Source organism: Medicago sativa, chromosome 5, assembly GCF_051527215.1.
Source record: "Medicago sativa cultivar Bolivia chromosome 5, Bolivia_mono, whole genome shotgun sequence".
Lineage (NCBI taxonomy): Eukaryota > Viridiplantae > Streptophyta > Magnoliopsida > Fabales > Fabaceae > Medicago > Medicago sativa.
This window is the reverse complement of record NC_140753.1, coordinates 71750845-71778576: the sequence shown is the minus strand read 5'-3', so window position 1 is coordinate 71778576 and position 27732 is coordinate 71750845. Positions and strand designations below refer to the sequence as shown.

The 27732-nt window shown below is 32.4% G+C and overlaps 3 protein-coding genes across 6 annotated transcripts in view; all 3 read right to left on the bottom strand.

Moving 5' to 3' along the window:
* Window positions 1–2372: 2372 nt before the first annotated feature.
* Window positions 2373–6834, bottom strand: LOC146924655 (hydroxymethylglutaryl-CoA lyase, mitochondrial-like). Of its 2 annotated transcripts, XM_085709587.1 has the most exons (9): window positions 6550–6834; window positions 5191–5382; window positions 4849–5050; window positions 4546–4725; window positions 4188–4268; window positions 3955–4118; window positions 3651–3787; window positions 3245–3360; window positions 2373–2693 (listed from the first exon to the last, which is right to left on the bottom strand). In XM_085709587.1, the coding sequence occupies exons 2-9, from the start codon at window positions 5355–5357 to the stop codon at window positions 2460–2462; spliced, it is 1281 nt and encodes a 426-aa protein (XP_085565713.1). In that variant the 5' UTR covers window positions 5358–5382; window positions 6550–6834; the 3' UTR covers window positions 2373–2459. The 2 variants fall into 2 exon arrangements, with proteins under 2 accessions (XP_085565713.1, XP_085565712.1); XM_085709586.1 differs by lacking the exon at window positions 6550–6834 and having other exon boundaries at window positions 5191–5884.
* Window positions 6835–8845: 2011 nt separating this feature from the next.
* LOC146924654 (octanoyltransferase) lies at window positions 8846–12814 on the bottom strand. The gene is made up of 6 exons (XM_085709618.1): window positions 12639–12814; window positions 10678–10752; window positions 10531–10600; window positions 10348–10388; window positions 9436–9495; window positions 8846–9085 (listed from the first exon to the last, which is right to left on the bottom strand). Exons 1-6 carry the CDS (start codon window positions 12702–12704, stop codon window positions 9032–9034), a joined length of 366 nt encoding a protein of 121 aa, XP_085565744.1. The 5' UTR covers window positions 12705–12814; the 3' UTR covers window positions 8846–9031.
* A 1676-nt stretch (window positions 12815–14490) lies between these two features.
* Window positions 14491–27732, bottom strand: part of LOC146924653 (ARM repeat superfamily protein) — a 31819-nt gene continuing 18577 nt past the window's right edge. For 2 of the 3 annotated variants that reach the window (XM_085709583.1, XM_085709585.1), the window contains 14 exons: window positions 26526–26693; window positions 26113–26406; window positions 25335–25511; window positions 24208–24471; window positions 22763–23133; window positions 20873–21208; window positions 19813–19966; window positions 19597–19707; window positions 19316–19483; window positions 18129–18243; window positions 16219–16377; window positions 16024–16136; window positions 15886–15945; window positions 14491–15156 (listed from right to left, as the gene is read on the bottom strand). In XM_085709583.1, coding sequence (XP_085565709.1) covers window positions 14974–15156; window positions 15886–15945; window positions 16024–16136; window positions 16219–16377; window positions 18129–18243; window positions 19316–19483; window positions 19597–19707; window positions 19813–19966; window positions 20873–21208; window positions 22763–23133; window positions 24208–24471; window positions 25335–25511; window positions 26113–26406; window positions 26526–26693 — 2673 coding nt within the window. In that variant the 3' untranslated portion in view covers window positions 14491–14973. The remainder of the gene's footprint in view (window positions 15157–15885; window positions 15946–16023; window positions 16137–16218; window positions 16378–18128; window positions 18244–19315; window positions 19484–19596; window positions 19708–19812; window positions 19967–20872; window positions 21209–22762; window positions 23134–24207; window positions 24472–25334; window positions 25512–26112; window positions 26407–26525; window positions 26694–27732) is intronic. The other variant, XM_085709584.1, reaches the window with a different exon arrangement.

The window sequence follows — 27732 nt, the reverse complement described above, 5'->3', positions numbered from 1 at the left end:
TTATGACCAATGGAATATTTTATAAGCAACATTTGAACAAAACATTAGAACATGTTAGTCTATAACTATAACTTGATTTGCAAGATGAACCGTGAAAGTAAAATTTGATTGATATATTTTTTTTTTTGAAATAAAAAAATATTAGACTATAACTATAACTTGATATTGTTTTGATATATTTTAGACTCTTGATAATATTTGTAAAAATGCCTATATTTAAATTTGGTAATATTGAATCCGTAAAACAGCACTAGAGATAAAAGGTTCTCCTTCTATTTCTAGTATTTTGTATGTAACTTATGCAACTTATGCTAAAACCCCTTTCCAACATTTTAAAGTAAAGGTCACGAATTATTTGTTATGTGGTTTGTCATTTGCTCGTTATTCCGCGCCGGTTCCTGATTTATTTTGCAGTTGTTCACGTTAATTTACAAGATATTTGATTTGACTTGATGAACTTTGAAAAGCAAACTAACCACTCTATCTTCATTCTCTTCGGATTCTATAGTTAATAAAAAGTAGAAATGATTTGGAACAATGAATTTTTCCAAGGAAAAAGAAAATATATACATTAAAAAGAAAGATGTATGTTATTTGAACAACTTATGGGACAACCAAGAATATAGAAAGAAATGTATGTATTGACACGAAAAAAGAAAGTAAAGATATAACGAGTGTATGAGAGAGAGGGTTGGCTCAGATATTGTCACAAAATGGTTGTATGGATATAATTTTTCAAAGTGAAAGTATATTCGTACAAATATTTTGTGACAACTTTTAGACAACTGTCTCTTTCATATTTACATTATATTTTTACCCTCTCTCTTCCTCATTCTCTCTCCATTGTTTTTTACCATAAAAATTGTATCAAATGGTTGTTCAAATACGAAAAGTCTTACCCAATGAAATTGAAAGTTCTAGGGAATGAGAACCCTAAAACACCATTACCTCTTGCAACTTGATAGACATAAAGAAGATGAGTGTGTTGTCTCACAATACTAGAGAGAAAAAGAGAGATACGAAGATGAGAAAAAAATAAAGAGAAAAGGATTTTATTTTATTTTGTTGTCTTTTCATTCTTCTTTCCTTTTGTTTTTGGTTGGATGTTTTTCTAAATGGGATTGGGTAAGAAGAAAATAATGGTGGTGGTTGGGGTATTTTTCTCTTGTTCCTCTCAAGTTTTTTCTTATGATTTTTTTCGTGTAACTTACCTGACCTCTTCTTCGATTTTATAGTCACAATCCTCTCATTGATAGAGGTTGTTTGAACAAAGTCATGCAAGTGACCACGTGATTGTTTTGCATGAATCAAATACTCAAAAGGAAAGAAAGCATGTTTAATTTATGGTAGTTTGTAAATTTGATGAAGACTTTAGTCATATCAGGAAAAGGAAAAAAAGCATTATATTAACTCTTGGAAGTGAGTGGGTAAAGAAACACATGTCTTGTGCTCGAAAAACAAATTCCTCTTTTCTTTTTTGTTATATTTATTTTTATTTTTTAATGTAATTTGGACACTTTTTTTAGGGATGTAATTTTGACGCTTTTTTTTTTTTGAGCATGTAATTTTGACGCTTGTTAAATCACTAATGGAAATCACAAATCACAACAATCACTAATGGAAATGTGGTCTTAATTCTATACCAAATTTTTTATTTTTTTTTAGCTATTTTAGGTCAGGGACCTTGTTTTCTAGGGGAGAGTAATTTTGCTCTTTTTTTTTTGGGAGGATTAACCACCTTTTTCCCATAAAAAAAATGTATATATAAGTTCCACAAAACAATCATGTGTAAGATAGAGAAAAACAATTAGGAGGAAAAATGTCTTCCCCTTGGCTTCTTCCTTTCCAAAACTGATCCATATCTGAGTGGAAACTATAGATTCATCTTCCAGGAGCATGAGAGTGGAACTATATATTAATCTTTCGGGAGTATGTCGGGTAATATCCAAGAGCACAAAAATGACGACCATCCTAGATCCAAAAAAATAAATCTAAAATTTGAGCCTTACAATAAAAAAGTCCATTAAACCCAAAACAAAAGACAATATTTAAATTCTAAAGGGAGATGTCCAATGTTGATGCAAATAATCTTTTCTGTGAAAAGTATTACAATTACTAGTAACTTTGCATCTAGAAATGTCCATAGAAAATATTTTTATATGAACATTTGGATATAAAATTAAAAAATCAATGTTTTTTTGTTTGAAGTTTGATGTTTTTATTAGATTATTTCTTAACAAAATAAAAACTATCACCTTCAAGCAAATTATTTTCACACTTTGAAAATTTCAAATTATTTATATACTTATTAGTTAGGGCCTAAATGGTAGGTTTGTCATAAGCTACCAAAATCTCATAAACGGGTCAGATAGTATGAAGTAAAAAGGAACATATATATAATATGTATGAAGTAATCATCATATCACTCTGTGAAACATGCATATTATGGAACATAACATTTATATTAGATATACGTTGGAAGCAATGGAAGTCTTTGAACTGGATGGCCGCCGTAAATGCTTGCTGATGAAGTCTCCAGCCAACATGAGCTTTTCAAGATCAATGTTGGTTTTTACACCAATTCCATTCAGCATGTACACAACATCTTCTGTAGCAACATTTCCTGTAGCTCCCTTAGCATATGGACACCCACCAAGACCACCAACAGAGGAATCCACTGTACTAATCCCTATCTGTATAATAAAAACAAATTAATGATTGTTCAGACGACGGTGCCACAGTAAGCCCTACTTGAACAATAGTTTAATTAAGAGCTTATCATATAAATGCTTACGTATTAGCTATTTATTTTTATTATAAAAGATAAAATAAAGTCAATTTATTTTCATATAAGCTATAAGTTATTTTACAAGCTACCCTCGAGAGTTTATGAAAATAAGATGAAACCAACAAATGAACATGACATAAATTGTTTCCACAAATTCTCCCAAATAGTCTCACAAGTGTTTATGTCCGTAGAAAAGATCAAATAAACCAATCCAAACAAGCCCTAAATGTAGGCATGGTTTAAGCTTGTTTATAAATATCAACATATATAACTGGAACTCTTTCATTACAACTTGAATGAAATCAGCAAAACAAACTCTTTCAATAGCCATTACATGGATTAGAACTTTGATGTATAAGTGGCAAGCTCATCAAGTCTTATACACGAAATGACAAGTAAAAAGCCAAAGCTATAAGTTTTTTTTGAAGGAGCCAAAGCTATAAGTTGATGACTTACTTGGAGAGACACGAGAATATTTGAAAGGGACTGACCATAAGTGTCATGGAAGTGGACAGCAAGTTTGTCTATCGGAACAACAGCCATTACAGCCGCGAGCATAGGGACAACAGTTCCTGAACATGACAGAACGAACATGGAACAATATGTCATATTCATGGAATCAATAACAAATTCTTAACATAAATTCAAAGCATATGTAGTTTGACATTTGTTCGAGAATTCTTCCATGGAGGTCACTTTTTACTTACAAATTTTTTATATTAAAAATATGGTCTAGAAATAATAGAGATTCTTGTTTATCAACAAAATAACCAAATACACTAACACCAGTACACCACAACTACTGCATCAAGCTTGGAGTATTTAATTTTAATGATAAAATAAAATTCATCTAACCAATTACCTGGTGTACCAACTCCAGTTGTGTCACCAAGGGAAATTTCAAAGCAACCCATTTCATATAATTCTTTAGCAACGTATGCCACTTTCGAGGGAAGGATTGGTCCCTCCATCGGGCATCCAACAACACATGATACATACCTATCACATTTGAAAACAAATAAGCTAATTGAAATGGACATAATAAAAACATAGTTAAAACATAACAAATAAACTTTAGATGTTTAATACTGATTTTGAGAAATGTTTTAGAAGGTGAGTAATATGATGGAGTGTTAAGAAATATTTTGAAAAAGTAAAAGACATACCCTCGTACAGGAATTGAGAGTTCTTTAGCAGCACAAGTAACAGCTCGATAACGAGCAAGACTTTCTTCAACACTACAGTTAATGTTTGATTTTGAGAATGATTCAGAAGCTGATGCGAAAACAGCTACTTCTTTAGCACCAGCAGCTATAGCAGCTTCAAAACCCTATACAAGTAACCAATCAAAGTTCTGAATATAAATCTTTCTGTTTATGATTATTCTAGATATACTGACCTTTATATTAGGGGTCAAGACTGGTAATCTGATGCTTCTCAAGTGACAGACTTCTTGCATTACTTCCTTTGCATCCGACAACTGGAATCCAGAAAAATAAAAGATATAAAATCAGACAGACTGCAAAAGAAAAGATAATAGTTACAAAAGGAACTCAAAAGTTTGCGAATGTGTTTGATTTTATTCAACAGAAATCTTTCAAATTTTGATAAAAGAATTTCATTTTTTTTCCAATACAAATATTCCAATAGAGTCCGTATTAAACATACATTGATATAAGCGATAGAAAATTTATATCAGAAATCAATCTAAAAAATCATCAATATGAAGTTACAACTAATGATGAGTGCCATTGTACCTGTGGGACCCATTTGGGAGATACAAAACTTGTTGCCTCTATAACAGATAATCCAGAAGAAGCTAGTCTATGAATTAATTCAATCTTTACAGCTGTAGGTACAATGTTCTTTTCATTTTGTAATCCATCCCTTGGACCAACTTCCACAATCTTTACAAACTTCGGTATATCATTCAGAAACTACATTATGCCATTGTCCAATCGTTAAAAATTTGTAAGGATACCGATTACTACAAGCCGAAGAAATATGATAGTATAAACCAACTACAGAAAAATTGAAATCTACTGAAGCCACTGAATTACCCTATATGTTAAATTTGTAATGTCTTTGTTATTGCGATTCGGACAATACTGGCATTCAGAGAATGAATTATCAATTGTTCCAAATTTCACTGAGTTCCTCGCTTTGGTATTAGCCTTTGGGCTGAACGATTCATCCTGGGAGAAGTCTCTTGTTTGTCTTTTCCATGGAAATGTCTCTGCTGTATACTCATCATCATCATCTCTGGAATCAAGATAGAAAACATTGTGTTATCGATAAAGCTAATAGAGATAAAAAATAAAATAATATACAATACTAGAAGTTAGCATTTCCCTTGAATGTATTTGAGAGCCTAACTTAAGTTGCAATGTTTGATGACTCACTTGCAACTGTTAGATGTACTGCAACTTCGTCCTTCGAGCCAGAAGTTTCCCATACCGATGTTATCTACTCTCGGACGACAAGTACCAGATGAGAACCTCTGAATCCTATCAATGGTGCCCATACTTGGCAACTTGTCAACACCAAGTGGTTCTTCCAAACTTGACATGGTGAAGTGAAAGGCTCAAAAGGAACTGATAAAAGATGTACGAGTAAGTACCGCGCATGATGAAGAACATATTTAAAACCTCATTTGCTACTAATAATTCTAGGCAGTAAGGTCATGCATATTTTCATCTGCATATTATGTGTCTATTCATATTCAACGATTGAGAATTAATGCAAAATAATTTTTAACTGCAATTGACTAAGGCTATGTGTGTCCGAGTAGATGGAAAATAATGAAGGAAATGAAAATGAAATTGGATGTAACTATATTTAATTTTTAATCCTTAACTTATTTTTGCTCCAAAGGGCAGAAAATCACTTTCAAGCTTCAAGTTTGAACTCATTTTCATGCTATAGTTGTAGTTGAGATGTAAATGAGTTGTACTCCATTTACAACCACTCCACATTTGTGTTGTACTAAAGCAATTGTGAAGTGGTTTTCATTACCAAATATCCACCAACTCAAACAATGAATTGATGATAAAGGTATTAGAGTGTAATATAATCAACAGCAAAAGCCAAGGGTATAACCTACTCTTCAATTTTCTTATAAGCTCATATAAATTTCCTTGTTTTTTTGTTTGTTTATGTAACATTGCTTGTTCTGTTCTAATCATATCAACATCATGTCAAAGCCTTATTTTAATGCACAATATCAAATGAGAAGATGTAACATTCTTAAGATCATCATAACCCTTTTTGAATTGACTGATTTGAATTTATCTGCTGGCATAACTCATAAGCACTTGTGAGGTTGTTCGAGAGAGCTTATGAAAACAACCTATGAGTATGACATGTTCATTAGTTGTTTTTAGTCTATTTTCATAAGCTCTCCAGGATAGCTTATAGAAGAAGTTTCACTTTATTTTATCATTTGTTATAGAAATAGCTAATGCATAAGCACTTATATGATAAAAACACTTACTATATACACTTATATGATAAAAACACTTACTATATAAACAATTAATTAAGTTGTTCATCCAAATAGGGTCTAAGATATATTGTGCTAATGAGATTATTAAAATGCAGCTGATCACAATTGTTGAAAGTTGAACTTCAGCTCCAAATTGAAAAATAACACAAAGCAAAAATGCATAGAAAGGAAAAATCACACTCAAACAGAAAAAAAAGATATAATTTTTTCAATTTTGAGAGCCAATAAAAAAGACAAATGGAAGAAATAAACAGACCTGAAAAAAGGAGAGAAAGAGTTGAAGGGAATGAAGAAATCCTAGGAATTGAGGAAAATGGAAATAGAAGAAGAGGGTAGATGAAGAAGAAGAAAGTAGGAATGAAATGTGCAACTTCATTAATTAATCACTTTTTTTTCAACTTTCAACTTTCCATTCAATTCAATTCAATTCAATTCAATAGAGAGAGAGAGAGAGAGAGAGTAGTTTTCAGTTGGTGGTAGTTGGTACTAGGTAGCTGTTTCTCTGCCTATTATTTTCATTCCTAAAAAATATTTTATTTTCATAATTTTTCAATTCTCTGTTTTATTTTTAACCACTTTTATTAGGATATTTGATGCTTTTAGGCATCCCAAGGTTACCCTATAGTTTAGGTCACTTTTTATTCTCATCTTCTCTTCCTTTCCTATCCTATCCATGCATTACTACATTAATTTTAGAAGATCTAGTTGAGCATAAAAGGCAGTCCCGAGTCTTATTCAATTTTTATCAATAATTTTTGATATATTTATTGATATATTTGATGAAATCTGATCGTATTTTTATTAATAATTTTTTTACACAAAGTATCAAAACATTTAACGAACTTGAACTAGAATCAACCTCATACTAAGTCTTAGTTATTGTCGAACTTGGACCATTGTAATATGTTCAATGTTCATATTTTGGTGCTAGCTTCTAAGGAGGACCAATTCTTTTGGTCCAAAAAAATACCATAGTATGTATCGATTAAATAACTATAAAGTAGTTACGAGTTGACTACAATTTAATTAAATACAAGTGAAATATGTTACTACCTCCGTTCCTTTTTAATTGTCACATTTTGACATTTTACACAAACCAAGACAATGAATAATTGTTTATACTTTTGATGCAATAAGTTATACTTTTACTATAATGACCTTATTAATTTAATATCTCATTTCATATATTTCTCTCTCCGCAATAAATAACAAAGGATAATATTGGTAAAACAACATTTAATGATGCATTGAACTTTGAAAGTGACAGTTAAATAGGAACAAAAATTTTCTCCAAAAGAGACACTTAAAAAGGAACGGAGGGAGTAATTACGAACTATTTAGTTGCTGGTTAATTGGCTAAGAATAAACTATAAATTATTGAGGTAAATACGATTAGATACAAATTCATCATATACCATCTAGGACGAGTGCTAATAACATCCAGATATACTCTTTAATACATATATCTCAACTCACTCTCTTCTCTTCGTTGAAATTAACAAGACTTCCATCAAATTTAAATGAGACCCGTATAATTTGGTGGGACACATAAATTCCAACCAATAAAACAAGTGTGTTGAAATATGTGTTATAGAGTATATTCTTGGCATTATTCATTGTTTATTTGGTGATTCACCCGCATACTTAAGTTTCCAAAGTAGTAGTAGTAGTAGTATACCACAACAAATGCATCCCTGGTTATCCACCCTATAAAAAAAACTCATATATATCTTCCCATGCAATAAGATCAACATAGGCATCAAAGATCAGTGGCAACTAAGGTGGGTGTTTCAGCTGGCGTAACAAAAATTAATTTTGAATAAATTAATTTTAACTAAAATTAAATTGATTGTAAAATAATTTATATTTGCATTTGTTAATAGAAAAGATAATTGGATAATAAACTTAAAAGCTATAAAATGTGAACAATAGCATCAAATTCTCCCCTCAAAAACAAAAGCTTCAAATTCTCATTCTAAATTAGAATCAACGTATTTGCAAAATCAATTTAACTGAAAACATCCAAACATTATAACCAATTATACACTTTTAGAAAAACTAGTAGGTTCATCTACGAACCATTGATAATCGTTAACTTTACGTAAAACAGCGATTGAGCTTTACTCTTTATTTACTTAATCCAGGGTTGGCAACCTTGAATTGTTGAACCACGTCATTGTCAAATGATTAATTCCACCAACAGTAGAGAACAAAATTTATCCAAAGAATCATCCCTAAACCCAAATAACCTCTACCTTGTTGGATAGCTGAACCTTGTATTTTAAACTTGAAAAACTTTGTATGGCTTAGTTCTTTGATAATCATAACCGAAACATTGTCAGACACTAAATATAGGCGCATCTCTCCCCTTTTCGGCCTAGTTTTAAACTAGTTTGAAACAGTGTATTAAAAATATTAAATTATTCTTTTGCCACACCTGGGGAAAACATGTAATGATTTGTCTCAATATCAATTTACATGGGTACAGAAAAAAAATTAAGTTTGACATTGCAACTAACTGTTGAGGATGCATGTAGAAATAGTTCAGTGTATGAAGAAAGAAACTCCCACGTTTGCATTATACATTATACAATTCCAATACAATCCCTAGTCTTGGATTCCCACACCAACTTTACTACTCAAAATGTCACAGATAACTTACTTTGATAAAATGCAAATGAATTACAATTTTTTGAAGCACAAGAAAATGTCGAATGAATGCTTGTAACTCTGCAATCTTAGGATGAGTTTACCAATTTTCGAGCAACATCTAAACTTAACTCTTCATTGACCTAAAGAAATAAAACAATAAAAGAATTTTTGGTTAAACACGATATAATAGCAACATAAACTCAGTTTCAATTGATTTAATGAGCCATCAATTTTATTCATTTATATTTTCTGGAATTTCATGGAGAAAATAAATATATTATTTTCTATATTTGTTGCAGATATGCAGTTCAAAAAATTATTTTCCTAATCAATGAAAGACTTCTTTCAAGAAGACCCCTAAAAAACAAAATGTTCATTTTCGATGAAAATAAATATGCTTTCCAAGAAACTACTTTCTATAAATAAATAAAAAGTCTTCCATAATACTTTCTATGAAAGAATGCCCAAAATGATAATCATTTAAACGTACTAGTCTCTTATGAATTTGTTGAAACGCCTTGCAAAATCTTTCCGCTTCTTCTGTACCAACCTGTTGAAACATTATAACCAATGAGCGTAGTGTCATTCTAAGTCTTCTTGATAGCTAATTTAACAATGACATATAAATGACATAAATCCTCTGCAACATCACCATCACAGTTATAACACCCTAGCCCAACACACATGTACCCCTCTCACTTATCTTTTATCCCTATTTATGCGTGTGACAATTTAGGTTTAATTATACCTTCACAAACATGATAAAGAGAAAAAGAAGACAACTAAAGAATGTTCATGCATATAAGTGATAGACAAAAATGCTTTTCTCCTACAACAACAATCTCCCCTATCTTTACAAAATCATCAACATAAATGTCCATCATTAAATGAAACTTTCAATTATGCATGCAAACCAAGTCTACTGGTCACTGGTTCCAAAGGAAGGACTAAGGAGGCAAGGATGCAAGAGTCTACATTTTTTTCACATGCCAGATGGGACAAGAATTTTTATATAGAAAGACAGAGTTTGTGTTTAATCAATTAAGAATATAATATTTAAGTTTAACTAATGCATAAATGAAAATCAAAGTAATTCAAACTGGGTTTGGAAGTGTTGTTGAGAAAAAAAAAAGCTTTAGAATTGAATATAAAGAGAATCTATCTAGCATTGCAATTAGTTTCAGTTAAAAGCTCATATAATCAGCTTCAAACTTTTAAGGTTAAAGCCTATAATTTATAATGTTGCTATAGAGATTGAAATGTAAGGAAAAAGTAAACAAGGGCACAAGAAAATTTCCAATATAAACATGTGCTATGTTCCATTTTTAATGATTAAGAACAAGGATAATGGTAGCACAAAAATCAGTATGCATGTAAAAATAAGCAGGAGAATTTAAAAAACCTTTTTAGCAGCCTCTGACTTTAGCTTGTTCCAAAATGAATCTGTTAGTTTGGGGAATGCACATAAGCAAATCATTAATTTACAAAACACAGTCCAGTTGATTGTTGTAACAAAATTAACAATATTGCTCAGAAACTCGTGAATTTTGATGTATTTGTTGAACAATAAGGTTATATGTGATACCATGTTTGTTGATTCCTTGATTCTCAAAATCCTTATCCTTTTCATTCCATGCATCATGCCATTCATTTAGCTGCAGTGATAAGTTTGTTAGACAGCATTATATGTTTACACAGACATCAATACACACAGCAATTTCACCACAACTACCTCTTCCTGTGCAGATCCAGATCCAGATCCAGGTGTTAATTGTCTGGATGATGATGATGATGATGATGATTCTTCCTGAAATATAACAGTTGTCAATTAGGTGCCAAGGCGTAATCCCATATATAGAATCATGTTAAGTATTTGAGCTAAAAATCCAAAATTTGAATTTTGCTTTAAATAGTTTTAGACTATGTTGTGGGGATCAAGATTTCAAATTCAGAAATTAAAATATATGCAAATCTTCACCATTGTGCAGGCTTTTAAGGTAGAAAATTCCTATAAAATGCTAATGTCTTCCATCATATTACATATGCAAACGGAAAAAACATGGGCATTTATTCCAATCTTTTCCTCAAATGAAACTCAAAGCAAAACAAAGTGACAATTCTATGGACAAATTGTAGCATTCATTAGGCAATCCCAACATAATCCAAACTCAGTACAAAGAAGGAGTCGCAGTTAAAAAACAGAAAGAAAGAGGATTTTCCAGGGTCTAGCAGCAAGTGAATGCACACCATCCTAGCACCTGTCAATCATTGACCCCCACACAGAACATCATGTCATACAGATTCAAAAACTTTTACTTTGGCTGTTAACCCCCACAACGAACAAATAATTATAAATTCGATGCCAAGTTCCCCATAAAGTTATATCATCATTGCTCTTGCAAACACCTCTATAAACTATGAAGCAATGATACATACACGAACTTCAAATATATCACCGACACTAATGACTAAACCAATATTAATAGTATGAGAAAATATAAGTAATTGAATGTAACCACATGTGTTAGTGTCATGTCGGTATTGGACACCCGGCACTTCAATCTAGTGTTGTCAAGTATTGTCCATAGCGGATTTTTTGAAAACAGCATATAGAAATTTGTGAAGGACAGCAGCGCCATGGCGTTTTATGGCAGCTCAAATGGCGGACTTATAGAATTACAACATGGTTTACCATCCGCAATCAATAATACTACTTCAATATGAAGTATAAGTGTTACATAATCTGTAACTTCAAAACCTAGTTGAAACTAATAACACTAAACAACAACAGCAACCAAGCCTTATCCCACTAAGTCGGGTCAGCCGCATGAATCAAATAACGCCATAATGTTCTATTAAGTACCATATTTCTATCCAAATCATTAATCTCTTGTAGTTTTTCTAGGTCTTCCTCTAGATCTAGTGATTGGACTCCCCTCCATCTGATATACTCTCCTTACTACAAAATTCACATGTCTTCTCTCTACATACCGAAACCATTTAAGTCTAGTTTCCACCATCTATTATACTATAAGTACTACCCTGACTCTCTTTCTAATGTTGCCATTTCTAATCTTATCCTGTCTAGTCTTACCACACAACAAACACAACGTCCTCATCTCTGTCTCGTACAACATCACCAGTCTTATAGCTATACCATAAAATAAATTCCTTCAACTTAAGTGGGTACTTTCGTAACAGATAAGACACATGCGGCTGAGGCCCTACTCCTTTTATTTCTACGTCGTCTTGTAGGACACAAGATATTTAAACAATGTAACTAAAGAAAAGTTATGAACAGAAGGATTCGAAACTGCATGGGCAAAAGCCCACGTGATTTCTAGTCATGCCCAATAAACACCATCTCATAAAATTTATTTTGCATCAATTATTACAGATTTGAATTCCCCTACTTCAAAACTGATACCACATCCTTATCATCATCAAATAAACCTAATTCAGTTTTCTGTGAAATATATAATCTAAAACTATCTAAAAACAAAGTTTTAGAAATGGGCATAAGAAACAAACAGCATGTAAACCACAAAATTCACAACATGGGTATCTTAAAAATCGAAACTTTAAACAACAGGGAAGTGATATTTGTGATTGTGAGTAATACGAATAAAAAATCAAGAAGAACCTATAACTTTCTAAACCCTAGAAACACAAACAGTGGGAATAGAGAGTTACGATGTAATCGCGAGAACGAACAGAAGGGAAGAGTTGGAGAAGGCGTTGAAATTCAGCTTCATCCATGGCTATGGCTATGGTTGACTGCTACACCTTTGCGAACGTGAATCTTGACGGGAAAGACTTCGACTTCACTGATTCGCCAACCTTTGCAGAATAAACCACACCACCGCTGCAAATACACACAGACACACGCCATTCTGTTTTATTTTTGGTGGAGCCCATCCTCTAATTATTTTACGAGTTTAAAATTCAAATGTTATTTTTGAATGTTTAATTGATACTTCCTTAAAAAAAGAAAATGTTATACCAAAAAAAAAAAAAATTAATTGATACTGTATATTTCATCGGTTAAGGAAAAAAAAATGATAAGTTTTACGTTGAAAATAACATTTTTCACACTTTTAAATATTTTATTACACAAGTTCTAAGATTTTTTTTTATATACTTTTTTTCTAAGAAAAATTCTTATTATACTTATTTGATTACACAAGTTCTAAGAAATTATTATTATACTTATTTCTTGAATTAGTGTTGGTATAAAAATTCTTAAGTTTGAGGTTTGTAATAGATTTGTCCCTAAAGTTATTTTGGTCACACATAAGTCTTTTAAGTTTGTAAACATTTTCGATTTATGTGTGATCAAAATAACTTTAAGGGTCAATCTGTTACAAACCTCAAACTTAAAGACCTCGTTATAATTTAGGCTAAAATCTATTCATATTGAAATTGATCTCTATAATAGTCGTTTTAATCCTTAATTTGAGGGACTAAAATCAAATATATTATACATATTAGAAGAGCAAATCCAATATGAATCAATTTTACTATAAACGAAACAAAAAATTATTTTAAAAAGTTACCTTTTACAAGGACCAAAACTAAAATGTTTGATATTTACGGGTATCATTTGCATATTTAAGCTTTTTATTTATGATTAATACTATGAATTTTTATTATTATTATTATTAAGCAAATACTATTATTATCGTAATAGTAACCTTTAGCTAAATTTACTATCTCTAAATCAAACTCTGAGTTAACATATTGTCTTTTCTCTGAGGGTTAAAAAAACAATAAAAAATAGCATTTTAAAAAATCTTGCAACAAAAGAAAACTACCGTAGAAATTTTGTTTAGACCAGCATCATAGTAGCATGCTAACTAAATTTTAAATATGCACTAATAAATTTCTGATTTATTAGTAGTAATTTTGTTTGTGTTTAATTTATGTTTCTATTGTTGTTGTAGTTGATTTTATGTTGTAGTATAAATTAATTTAATGAAAAATTTATGACGTTTTGTGTTCAGCAAAGAAAAATAAAATTCTAATGTTGTGTTTTCTAATTGTTTTCAAATTATTAAATTTGAAACCCAAATCATGCTTATGATTTTTAACTTTTGAATCCGAGGTAATTTTTAAAAATAGAAGGGGATGGGGAAAAAGAGAATTTCACGAGTAATTTATTATGAATTGTGTATTCTAAGTTCTAAGCTTCAGTGAATCTATACAATCCAATGACTAAAAGGGTTGTACAATTTCTAAAGAGCTATGCCGTTTATTACAAAGAACAAGCATATGAAACACAAGAATTCACATGTAGAAGCAAAGAATTCGCATTTAGCAAGTTGGGCAAAGAAAGCCGAAGCGTTTTTTTATGACTTTGGTTGGATGTGCGATAAAAAAGTGTTTCATGTGTTTAATTCTTGTCACAACATTTGGTAATATTTTTTTACCAAAGACTCCATTTCGTAATATTAAATACTCAGTTTTCAAATCCTTCATTTATCTTCCCTCAAAAAAAAAAAAATCCTTCATTTATCTAATACATTTGGATGTTAAATTCATGAAATTATGAGAACTAATTTGGTTCATTCATGTGATTAATCATTACATAAATATGATGCCATGTCAGTCTGGTAGCTACATAGACCATATGTAAGGGTTTGAGTTCAAACACGAGAGTTCTCAATTATCCACACTTAACGTGTGTGAATCTAACCACTTGGCTACTTGACCGCATTACTAACATAATAGTAATTCATAATAACAAAAGGGCCAAAATTGCCAAACGAATTGACAAGAAATTGAATGTCTACACTCTAAATATGTCATTAATATTGATAACATGACCTGTTTACATGCGACATCATCGGGTATAAGAGATCTACTTCGGACAAAGTGGTGTTTTTTCCCGTCCGGAAGGGTAAATTCGGACAGGAGTGGAGAATCGTGGATGGAAGAAGCTCTCGTAATATAATATAGTTTATCAGCTTGTAAAATGTTTCATTCTCCCAAAACTCCATTGGAAATGAATTATGGCTCGTACAACTTATCATTTCCAGTCTTGAAGAATATTAACGCATGTTCTTAATAAGGATTTTGCCCCTTCGTTCTTCTCTATCTCATACTGATGAAGGAGCTCTTCCTTGAATTCTTCATTGATTGCACTAACTAAGGGCACGGCCACGGCAAGTTTGATGATTTCCAGAAGGCATTCAGAGGCAGAAACATGAACCTAATTTTGGGCACACACAACACAAGATGAAATAAAACTGTGATTATGAACAGTCAATTAGAGAACTGAAACCAATACCATCGGCCAAAGATTATCACTTGAAGAAAGTTAAAAATTGCTTGTCAAAAAAAGGAAGTTAAAATTTTACATCCTAATCTCAGTCAGTGTTAATTTGCATCTTAAACTTTGAAATTATTAGATTTCCATAAATATTTAATTTTACTTGAATTTTCTTCCCTGGTCCACTTTTGCAAGATAAGGTAATTTAAAATAAAAAATAAAAAATAAAAGAAGCTTTTCATACAAATGATTTCAAATAAATTACGTACAATTTGACCCCAAAAAATAAATAAATAAAAAACAATAAATTAGTACATATACAACAAAATAAATCTTTGAACTTCAGGTTTACATAGGGCCAAACCAACATACTTTTAGACTTAAAGCAAAATTGTATGTAAGGCCTTTAACAAATTAATAATATTTTGTTTTGGGTGAAAATGATTAATATCGGTAAAAGTTCACACATAATTATAGTAATGAAGGCTAGTTTTATGATGCATTGCATTGGTGAAAAACACACTTGTGCATGGTGCAAGACTATTTTACTTGAGCACATTAGACCGACAGTAATGAATGTATAAATAAGAGCATTGCTCATATTATGACAAATGGAAGAATCCATGGACAATTGCAAATAATGCTCAAGCAAACAAGATCATGACGTACCTGAGCAATTTTTATTGTGCTTATACAATGTAGAACCTTCGGGGATATAGAATGAAACATCTGATGAAAATAAAAAGATTATGGATCAATCAAGAATTGGAATTATTTGAAGTTCAACTAAAATAGAACCCTAATTACCTCCTGAACAAGGGAAGTTACACTGGCATGTTCATTAGTTCCCTGGGAGTCCTTTATGACATTGTGGAGCCTAGAACAAAGTTCTTTGATGGATTGAAATGCGGTGGTTTTGACTGCACACAAATTACTTTAGTAATGAAGATAAAAGAAAAAATATGGTAGGTCTTTGAACAAAACATGAAGCATAAAGAATACCTGTCCATTTATGTTCAGGTAATAGGAATGCAGCATAGATGTGCATTAGGTCTTTTTGCTTTTCAAGAATATCATTTATATGTGCCACGTGGATGCAAGAGGTCAAACAGTCTATGATCTTGTTATGTGGAATAGAAGTCTCTTCAACACCGTCAACCTCTGCAAAAAACTATTGTCAAATTACCTGATACTAAAACTTTCTGTTAACAGTACACTAACTAGGAGAATCAAAATACATTTGTTGCTGGATACTACATTTTTCAGTGTTTCTTCCTTGAGGGAGATACTATACATTATATCAACGAAAAAAACGTGCCTGCCAGAACGACATGATAACAACTAACAAGGGAAGCTTTATATAAAGATCTAATCAGACTAACGACGTGTTTGAAAGAGCTCATGAGCTTATTTTATAACAGTCACGTATTTGAGTGTTTGGAAAATAAATGAGACTTGGAATGTTGTTTAGAAGATGACGGACAAAAAGACAATGAGATGCAAATGGATGTATAATATAAAATATAGATATGATGATACTTTGGTTCGGTATAAGGCTAGTTTGTAAAGGGATGGATATACAAACATATGAGATCGCTTATGCAGAGGTATTTGTTTCAATGCAAAAAATGAATACAATTATATATATATATATATATATATATATATATATATATATATATATATATATATATATATATATAGATAGATAGATAGATAGATAGATAGATAGATAGAGAGAGAGAGAGAGAGAGACACCCGCATAAAAATTATGATAGATGAAAAAAAGATACCCATCCTTCTACAGACTCAACCATAACTTCATAAATAACTCAAAACTAAGGTTAAAATTGGTTCCAACAAAAATAAATCCAGTAACACAAGAAAAAAGAGGATGGACTTACAAAAAACAGAGGAACTGCACCAGACTCACCCAACTCGCAAGAAACAAAGGAACAAACCCCAACTCAGGAAAAAAAAAAAATCGACGGGAAGAGGTTTTAGACTTTTGGAAGGCGGGGGGGAAGGTGTGAGAGGCGATGAGAGAAGAAACAAAGAGGTTTTGCCTCAACAGAGGACTTGCGTGGGGAAGAAGTAAAACGTTCTAATTTCTGTTTTTTATCGTTTAAAACCTTGGCTTTACCAAAACCTGAACCGGATCCATTAAAATTAAAGAAATTAGGCTTTTTTTTGCTAAAAGGCTAAAACCCAACCCAAATTAGCGAAAAAATTCCAGCGATATTCTGCAGTCCCACCCTTTCTCTTCCAAACCCAATCACCCTGTTCCCACTCAGATTGTCGCACAGAAGAGTGGTTCTTAAACATAAGATCACATGATCCTCCGAAGTGACTCTAAATCTTGCATACACTGCTTATATGGAGCAGTACTATTATTGTTGGTTTAAGAGGTTCACTTCAGCAATGGTATCCTTGGTATACATGCAGACTCAAGGAGACCATACTCCATATTAAACATTCTTGGAATGAAAACTCAGACTTCTAGTCTACAAAGATGATATTTACATTGTAGGTGATGATTAGATTGAAAAAGTGATTCAAAAAGGGAGAAACAACTGACGCGGTTCAAAATGAAAGACCCTGGAAAACTAAAGTACTTCCTTAGGGATAGAGGCTGCCTACTCTATACAAGGCATTGATATCTCCAAAGGGAAACATGTCCTAGGAAATGCCACAGAACCGAGGACTTTCCTATAATGATAGTACGAACTGTACTTGATCATCATTACAAAATAATATTCACACTTCTTGCCTCACTTTTCAGGCCATTGCAGCAATCTAGACCAAATGAGCATGAGAAAATTCAACTTACCCACCACATTAGCCCGACACTATCTCATATAATGAACAATTTTTTTGCAAAATAGGAATAAAGATCTAGAGTATGTCATAACCTGGTTTAGCAGCATCATTGAGCAATGGTGACTTTAGGGGCTTTGAATTGCATAGATCAAACAACAAGGGAAAAACCATATTAAAGAACTCTGGATTGCCAAAGGCTTTTATAACCTGAAAACATACATGAAAAATGATTAAGCATCTAAATATTTAAAAATGGCTGAACTTACAATAGGTATACATGATTCAAGAACAAACGTGTGTTGAGATTATTGACAATTTTATGATTTTAGTTTATCAAGAAGGTAAACATCAAATAGTTATCCTCAGATGTTCTTCATAAATTTTCTTATCTCCCCCAACCACAACAAAATCTACAAGTTAAACAGGAAATAGACATTGATCCTTAAGTTTGTCGTGGTCAATACATCTGTCAAACACCAACTCTCCAAATATGCTAAAACAGTGGGTTTTCTGGTTCAGTAAGTCTAAACAAGAAACTAATAAACAACCAAATCAAAACCATTTCTAACTAGGACGAGTTGGCTTTATAGTTTTGCCATGTACCATAACTAAAGATAGACCATTTATTCAATATCTTTCTTGATGAATGATAACATCAAATAATAACCACTGCTTGATGGTTGTCGCAGTTTTCATCCAAAGCTTGACTTCATTAAGGTTCAGTTTAGGATGTCACTAATCTGTATTAGTTTAGCGCTTGAAGTTCGCAGCACTACTAGTTCGTAAGTTGCTGATCAAGCAGCCTCTTGTTTTATCCGTTTATCGTCTTGTTTTTGCTGAACCATTGGATAATGTTCTCAACATTCAGGGAAACAAAGTCCGACCTGGTCAAGCTACCGCCTAGCTACATTTATTTATTCAATAAGGGGTGGTAATTTAAACTGAAGGGCCCTATTCCTAATTATGTTTGCAAAGTTCTAGTACAAGCTAGCTCCTTTTGTTCATTTAATCATCTTCTCTCTAGAAAGGTTTCAGAGAAAGCAGGGCTGTTAAGAACTCACTCGATAACTGACTATTAACAATGAGAATCATGGAATTACTAATGCTTACACAAGAGACATAATTACTATCTCACTTTTCACAGTGGACATAAAGTTGTCGCAAAGCTATTTTGCAAAGACCAAGGACAATCATTGGTTTCGGAATAAATATTTATCCCAAAGGATAAAGCTTTTCTCAAAATACTTTGTAGCAATAGCACCCACAATGAATAACTTGCCTGTTCAAGAGAGGCAAATGCCGCTTCACGATATTTTTTCTCCTTTTTGGTGCAGGCTGATGATATCAAATTCAGAATGGCAATGGAAGAGGCAGAACCATCAGCAGAGATAGCTTTATGGCAGGATGTAGATAGAGAACCTACTGCTAGCAATAGCACATCTTTTCCCTGTTATATGCAGTAAGTACATTTCGTCTACAATTAAATTTTGAAGATAATCTTTCCTGTAACGTTAAAAACTTAAGTGTCGTTGTACTCGATAAACTAGTTTTTTTGTTTACCTCCCATAGGCGACCGGGAATTTCCTTCATAAGAGACTGAAGCAGAACTTCTTGGTGAGAAGAAAGAGAATCACCCAAAACTTCACTGAGCTTACATATAGCCTGTGCAGACTGCACGTACAACAGCATAAAATAAGCAGACATCTAAACACAAATGACCAAGTTTAAATCAACATAAGAGCAAGGGCTAAAAAGATGGCAAAATTCACAACTAACTTTTTTTTTCCTTGCCCATGATGATGATGACATGCCATCACAAATCAGTGAAACAATTTCACCTAAGTATAAATTGAGAGTGATCCGTTCCCCACTTGTATATTCTTCCCATAGCTCTTCAAATTGGCTAGAAATATTGGTATCATCCTCGAATCTGCATACAATTTTTTTCACGTAAGCATCATTTAAAAGCAGACAAATTAGCTGGTGGTTCTGGCCAACTTTAAAGTTTGGAACCTTACAACAATTTACATCTATGTACTCATTGACCACATTTAAGTATAAATACCATTGTGGCCCCCACCTAATAGCTTAGGCTTTTAGTAGTTGTGGGTCCTTGAAATGGTTTATTCTTTTGAGAGCTGTGTCCATATTGTTCAGATTAAACAGAGATTTTAGCAACAGAGATGGTATAAACCATTCCCAGGAAGGAGGCATATAGAATTGTAAAACTATTCCCAGGTCTCCACCTAACCATTTTACTATAAGACTTGCTTGGCTTGGAAAAATGTTGTTCAGTATTCATTTCCAATTTTTACCTTTAATTAAAAAGTACTGGTTTATTTTCAATTTTTTGTATAAGAAGCAGGAAAAAGAAAACTTAATTTGTTTTCAATGAAAGTTATTGCATAAGTACCATAATTTAACAAAGACGACCACGTTATCATAATACACTCAATGTGTCCCAAGAGCAAATAAATCATTGCAGTCAATGGCAAAAACTAATACTAATACATATGATTTTTTTAGTGTTGGAATATATCATATAAAAAACACCTTATTATCCAGATTGAATTATAGGGGAATGTAGTTCAACTTAGATTATCTCTAAGCATGGGTTGTCATATTTCTTTAAATATAATTATTGCATCCTTATTTGATTAGAATAGTATTGTTAGTATAAAAATTACAGTTTTTTATTTTGTAATAATACCAACCAATCACTTACACCAATATTAATATTTTGGGTATTCATTTCTCTCCTTATATACCATAAAGATTAAGTCACATAACTTCAATGATAAATCACATAAAAAAAGTTACAAAGCATGTTCCTAACCTTGAAAGGAAGACAACTGGAATGATAACTGCAAGATACCCACCAATAACATCTGTTGCCCTGGAAAAATAGCTCTTTAAGAGAAATGCGCATGCAATTTGAGAGGTTTTGTCTCCAGCACTCAAAGCTGCAGTATCTTCAATAAGTTTCTGGGCTTGTGAGACTGGTATATAATTCAAGACTTTCGCACAGGCACCAGCAAAGGCACGTTTTGCAGCGCTACTTTTTTCTTCTTTAACGACGGAAAACAACAATCTCACCAGCATATTAGCATATGGCTTGATGTCAACACCAACACTTTCAAGCAACAAGGAAATGAAATTGGCAACACCAACTCTGCACAGTTATAGAAAGCATCCGTAAATATGAGACAAATATGTACTAAAACCTATGAATATAACAGAAGTGCTTTTGTCAGAGCCAATAGTGCAATATACTGAGATTACATTTATAAGGATTAGAAATTAGAAAGCTGTACAATACATTACATGATTGTGCAAGTAAAAATTACATGTAAGCATCTTGAATGATTTATGCATAAGCACCACCGACACTTCAAATTGTCAATATTAAGAAGTTTCCTATACAAGCCAAAGGGTATTATTGTAGAAAATGTAATTCTATTTCCCTTGCAACAATAATGTTACATAGGCAGTATAATTAGCCTAGAGAGAGTACAACAGTTCATGAGACGAGACTGTAATTAACAGCTGGCTGTTAGGATCCAACATAAAGGGGTGCAGGACAGATGGAGATTGACTGGAATTAATTCCAAATCCATCACCAACAATTATTTGTGCATACCCTAGAAGTCAATATAGATCTATAGTCCTATTTTATACATTGTATAGTTCTGTACAGCTAAAAATAAGACCTGACTAGCCCATTCAACAGGTTGAAACAATAAAGTGAGATGTTTTATAAAATATAGAGTATAAACAGGTACTCCAACCAATATACAAACTGAAAATAAGGCCAAACCAGAAAAGAATTAACTAAATCATGAGAAGCACAACGCTCCCCTAATGGGTTACACCAGTGATTACTTACTACATATGCACTTCAATGGTTCAACTGACCATTATATCCAATGCACACACTAAGAAATGCATGATAGACCAATCTATTTAATCCAGTTCATTTTTTGCTACTGACACTAATGGGCCCTTGTATTAGAATATCCAACCTCTTGGAACATCAAATTTAGAGAAGAATGATGAGAAATCTTAATAAGCCAGAAGAGGGAGAGAAACCTAGAAAGGCAGAAATTGGAGAGACTTAAAATACTAAAGATTGGGAAAACCCAAGTCTGACGTTGAAAAGAGATAAACTCTAAAAAGAGTTTATAACAAAAGTGACATCTTTCACCTTACAATCCGGTTTTGTAAGGATGTGATAGGCCCAATATATAAACCTATACTAAATTACTAAAATGTAATTTTTAGTGGTGGTTCATGGTAGATCAACTACGACATGACCCGCATTAGAATGTCAGCTGAAAAATAATATAGCTTGAATAAATTCCCATGTTTAATTAAGAAACAAATTTTGTTACTACAAAAAGATGAAAGTACTTAATAATATGCATGTCTTCCATAACACAAAAAAGGAAAGGCGAAGAAACATGAACAAAGTACATCAAAACAATAAGCATCAAGCAACAATATCAAAAGGATGAAAATATATTGGTATGGCAAACATTGCAACATAAATCATCTAATCTACTGTTCAATATAAATCCTTCAAACTTTTTTGTAGTAAGCCCCTTGAATATTAATATAAGCTCCTCTAATTTTAAAGGGAAAATGCAAGAAGAAAATAGAGGCAGTTCAAGTAGACAGGCAATGCAAAAGAAAATGTATCAGATGTCATAAAATGTTAATAACAAACCTAGTGTTAAGACCAACACCAGATCGCACTAAATGAGCAAGCCGTGGGATCAATGTGTCCAATGATTCTGCATCAACAACTTTTATACACAAGTCTAAAGTTTCCCACATAGGAGAACCTTTGGCAATAGAAATTCTCAAACTTTCAAGCTTCTCTGACTTAATTCCAACATTTGCTGCGTGAAGCTGAAAGTGATACAAAAAAGCATATGAATATGCAAAGATTAATAACCGAAAATTCAAGGAAGAATTAAATATATCAGTCAACAAAACCTCAACATAATTGAGCCCCTGGTCTTCTAGGCTTGATAAACTTTCAAGCATACAGCACACTAAATCAGACAAATGGGGACGGATTGCAGTTCCAGCGTGCTGAAAAGAGACAAAGAGAGAATTGCTCGGATTTATTTTAACGGAAGAAGAAATTATTAAAATAACAGAACTTTAATATGCCGTCATAATTAGCTATTAAACTTGTACAATGAAAAAAAGTCAAAATACATATAAACTTCATTATGAAGAAAGTAATAACCAGCCGAAACAAACAAATATGCAAAATTATGCACACTATTTAAACTTGTTGTAATGTATTGCATTTGCAGGTCAGCATTTGTGATGCTTATAAGAGTAAAATTGTAATAGTTTAGCATAGGTTTACTCTAATAATAATATGCTTACTGCAAAATAAATTCTACAAGCAATTATGATGCAAATTATTATTTTAATTTTGGTTTAATAAATTAAAAAGTACAAGAGAATAGGATAAGTTACACTCCTAATACAACTAAAGAAAATAGTGCCCGAAAAAACAATAGCAACTTATCCCCCGAGGCTCTCTCTCTGTCCAAAAACACCACACGAAAAAACAGCAGCATAGAGCACGGGACAAAAAAACCAATCGTTAATAAAAACTTGAGGAGTGATATGGACACTCTTTCTGGCACTCACTCTATTATTGGGTGAAACCCATGTGGGTCTCACTATGGAAATGGATCCCACACAAAATGGTGAGACCCACATGTCTTTCACCCAATAAGAGAGTGTGTTAGAAAGAGTGTTTCTAGCATTCCTCTAGAAACTTTTTTGGAACACCCTTATAAGATAAATAAACTTCTAACTAAAAGACCATTCCCATGGGCATACACAAATATTCACCTTCAGGTGGCAAGAAAGTTGGAAGAAAAAGATTAAATATACTTTCTTTGAAAAATGTAATGTTTCATTGATTTATTTCCTATTTAATTTTTTCTGATTGTAGTACTACATTTAAAAATAAAAAAAAGGTGGTCTTTATTGTCCTTCACCAGAGTCTAAATGAGTTAACTTTAAATAGGGACTACTTGTAAAATATGTTAGATTTTCCAAAACCAAAAATATATAACCCGGAAAAATGAAAGAATTTGAGCACAGATTTAAGACTTAATGGCATAGCAAGATATTCCAAACCTTCGTAAGCTTCATTACAACTCCAATTGATGCCTTCCTAACACTGTCAACTTTACTTAATATACCTTCTGCAAGCAAAAAAGGTAAAACAATATCCATTGCTTTGTGCGCATCTGACATGTCAGTTAGAGAGATATCACAGAGCCTTGTCGTCAATGACGTTACAGAACGGCATAGTTTTTCACCAGAAATTCTGACAGTTTCCTTAATGTCATCCATGGCACGAAATGCCCCTGACCATAGTCTTTTTAAATGCTTTCCAACCTGTGGGCGGTGGAGGATGCAAGAAAAGCATGCAAATGAGAATAAAAACATATTAAGATACTCCAGATATATTAATATTAACCGGTGTTAAGGTTGCAATACATTAATATGATTACACTTTTCTCGTGTTTTTAGCTCTCCTTTGAGTTTTACATTAGTTCCTGACTGAATGTTTATGAAGACATATACCGATGTAAAGATGGAAAGACCAAGCTTATAAAATGGTTGCAATACATTAATACGATTACACTTTTCTCGTGTGTTGTGAATGAAAATTCAACAAAACCAACGGTGTAATCGTGGAATATTATGATGACCATGTATTACAAAAGTTCAATCAAATTAGAAATTAAAAGCCATGTCATTCAACAACGGATACTTATTTAGATTCTATAAAACATCATCAAAAAGCTTTCAAATTGTATTAAATTTCTTAAACTTGATTTACTTGACGAGAAATTCCAATTTTGGATTTGTAAAATGCATATTTCACAAAGTTACTGAAAATGTTATCGTTCAAACTGGCATAAAAATAGTTGAAAGACAATTCCTTTAACACTTCAAGCCCCTATAACCCCACGTTTCAACAACAAATTAAAACCAAGTAAACAAATCCCATAAAGAATGAAAAGGAAGAAACGCATGGCCAAATACCCTGACACTACTTTGAGAAACATCAAAAATTAACAATACAGTAATAGCACAACACTTGTGAATTGTTTTACTGAAAAAACCTCACCACAATACACCACTATTGTGGTGAGGTTTATGTCGTAACATGGCATTGCTATGATTTTAAGAATTTCATGGCTATTATTCTGAGCTTGACATTCAAAATTAAAATAAAGAGTAATCTTAATTACCTCAAAAAACTTTCGTCCTTGAATAATATCCGCAAGGGCAAGACAAGATGCTTCACGTGACCGCCAAAGCCTGGATCCACATTGGACTAGTAAATCATCAATAATGAGATCTAAGTTTTCATCAATGGTTTTCTTCGAGTCAGCTACTAGTGACTTCCATATGTGTACCATTGCATCCTGAAGAGCAAAATAAAAAATGTAAGCAAATGAAATTTGGTGTATGAATTTGAGAATTCGTACATTCAGAGTATCATACATAATGTAGCCATCCAACGAAATAGGAATTGTTGATAGAAAAAGTTGAGGAAATTAAAAAATACAAATGATTTATTTGAGAGTTAAAAGTGTTTTAAGTTATGGGTTTTATATAAAAGGAGGAGAGAGAAAATAAGAAATTTGAGTATTATTAATAATAACTTGATAAGAAACTAATCCTTTATAGGGGTGCATAGACTAAATTCTAAATAAAAAGGAAATCAGGAAACAAACAATAACAATAATAAGTGATATAAAATCCAATCATAAGATTTAAAAGTTAAAACTAGAAAACTAAAAATCTCTGAGTTTGAAAAAACATGTCATGAATTTTATTACCATTTCTCCAGAATAACAAGGAAATATTCATCCAGTAAATTGCAGAATAACAAGGAAATATTCATCCAGTAAAAGCTAATGAAGTTAACTGACAACAAAATATAGGGACATTGTGAGGTTAAGTGTACAAGCAGAAGCCCGTGATTTTCTGCCATTATGATTTTCAACCAGTGGTAGAACTTACCTGCACATTTTTATCAGGATCATACTGGTAGCGTACAAGCCTTGGAATCAAAGCACGTAAATGTGGCTTAAGAGCATCCCCTGCTTGCTTTGCTATTTTTGAGAAGCCAAAAGCAGCTGCTCTTTTTGAGTTCAAAGAAGCTTGATGATTTGCTAAATCCATAAACTTATAGATTAAGTCTGGCTGTCCCATCTCATTTGCTAAGCTACATAACTCCTTGTACGTGTTCAGTTTCCCACCAGTAGCAGTTTCACCAAGAGCCCCGTCTTGAAATACTTCAGAATCTTCAACAAGCTATACAAGATTTTTCAGGAATACAAGTTTAAAAAAAAAGGAAAATTAAAGGAAAAGATGGAAAAAAAAATATCCCCGTCCCACTAAAGAAACAATATAAAAATATACTAGAAAATTACTTTGATGGCTCTTTTCCGTTTGCCTGACCCAGTCAACGTATTCACAAGTGCATTCACCAAATTTTGTTTCATAGATTCATCACCAAGGTCATACACAATACTCATGCCTTGAGAAGCCAACTCTTGTGTGAGTTCATTTTGTTCACCAAGAAGGTGAGAGAAAGCCTCCTGCATTTACATCAAAATTGTCAAACTTGGATCTGGCTCCTCAAAAATTACTCCTACCCTTTAAGGGAAAATGTAAAGACTAGAGTTATGAGTCTCGTGACCATTGATTGAAAACAATATGGGCTGAGATTAAAATCATATGCAAACATGTGTACAACGATTCAAATATTATGAATTGTTTGAACTTTGAATCTTAACCGTTGGTTTTCAAATCAAAATCATAACAATTCCTCACTTTCCCCTTGAAAGTGACTTCATGATAGTCACTTTACAGCAGCCAAATCTATCACACTTGTATTGCAAGTTCCAAGATGCTACTACAGAATGGATATGGCGTCAAAAGCATCATATAAACAAGGGTACGAATACCCGTATTAGAAGAAAAATTTCCTAGTTTCCCGTTAACTAAAACTCCATATTCATTAGAATAACAAAGTTTACAATATTATAATGGAACAAAAACTGACCCAAACCACAAATTACTAGAATCAATGGTCAACATGCACACACAACCATATCTGTGGATTGTCAGAAGTTTGTGAAGCTGATAGATACAAACTGTTTCAAGATCGAAGGAAAATCCCAACTCGACCATGCCCAGCAAAATGATTTTAATAAGCATATTGCCTAATACTGTTCCAATAATAAAAAATCCTACCCTACTGTACGCGACCCTGCACTTCTTTTTTAATCTAGGCCTGAGCCCCACTATTCCACACTCCTGATGCAGCATAAAGCTACACCACACAAGGACAGTCAAATAAACTGAAACTGCTGTATAAAGTTCTTAAAATTGTCTGGCTGGGCAAACATAAAATTTGACTGGTTCTACTATCTCTGTCATTACAGATCGAAAGGACGGCGGATAGTGAACTGTTTCTCAAATAATCAAATCAAACTAGTGGTTTAGGTTGGATAACACTACTAAAAACAAGCATAATATATGCTCAGACAGTCAGACCACAGAATCAATATAGATGAATCAATAATGTATGTCCCAAGAATATCGAGTGTACAAAAACACTTCCTAACACCCTTG

Excerpts from the sequence above, each read along its gene's own strand:
- LOC146924655 (XM_085709587.1), bottom strand. The coding sequence starts at position 5,357 with ATGTCAAGTTTGGAAGAACCACTTGGTGTTGACAAGTTGCCAAGTATG. Across the intron at positions 3,788-3,954 it reads CTCTCAATTCCTGTACGAGG|GTATGTATCATGTGTTGTTG; the intron begins GTATGTCTTTTA and ends CAAATGTGATAG. Across the intron at positions 3,361-3,650 it reads AACTGGAGTTGGTACACCAG|GAACTGTTGTCCCTATGCTC; the intron begins GTAATTGGTTAG and ends TGTCATGTTCAG.
- LOC146924654 (XM_085709618.1), bottom strand. The coding sequence starts at position 12,704 with ATGGATGAAGCTGAATTTCAACGCCTTCTCCAACTCTTCCCTTCTGTT. Across the intron at positions 10,753-12,638 it reads TTCGTTCTCGCGATTACATC|GAAGAATCATCATCATCATC; the intron begins GTAACTCTCTAT and ends GTTATATTTCAG. Across the intron at positions 10,389-10,530 it reads TCAAGGAATCAACAAACATG|ATTCATTTTGGAACAAGCTA; the intron begins GTATCACATATA and ends CCAAACTAACAG.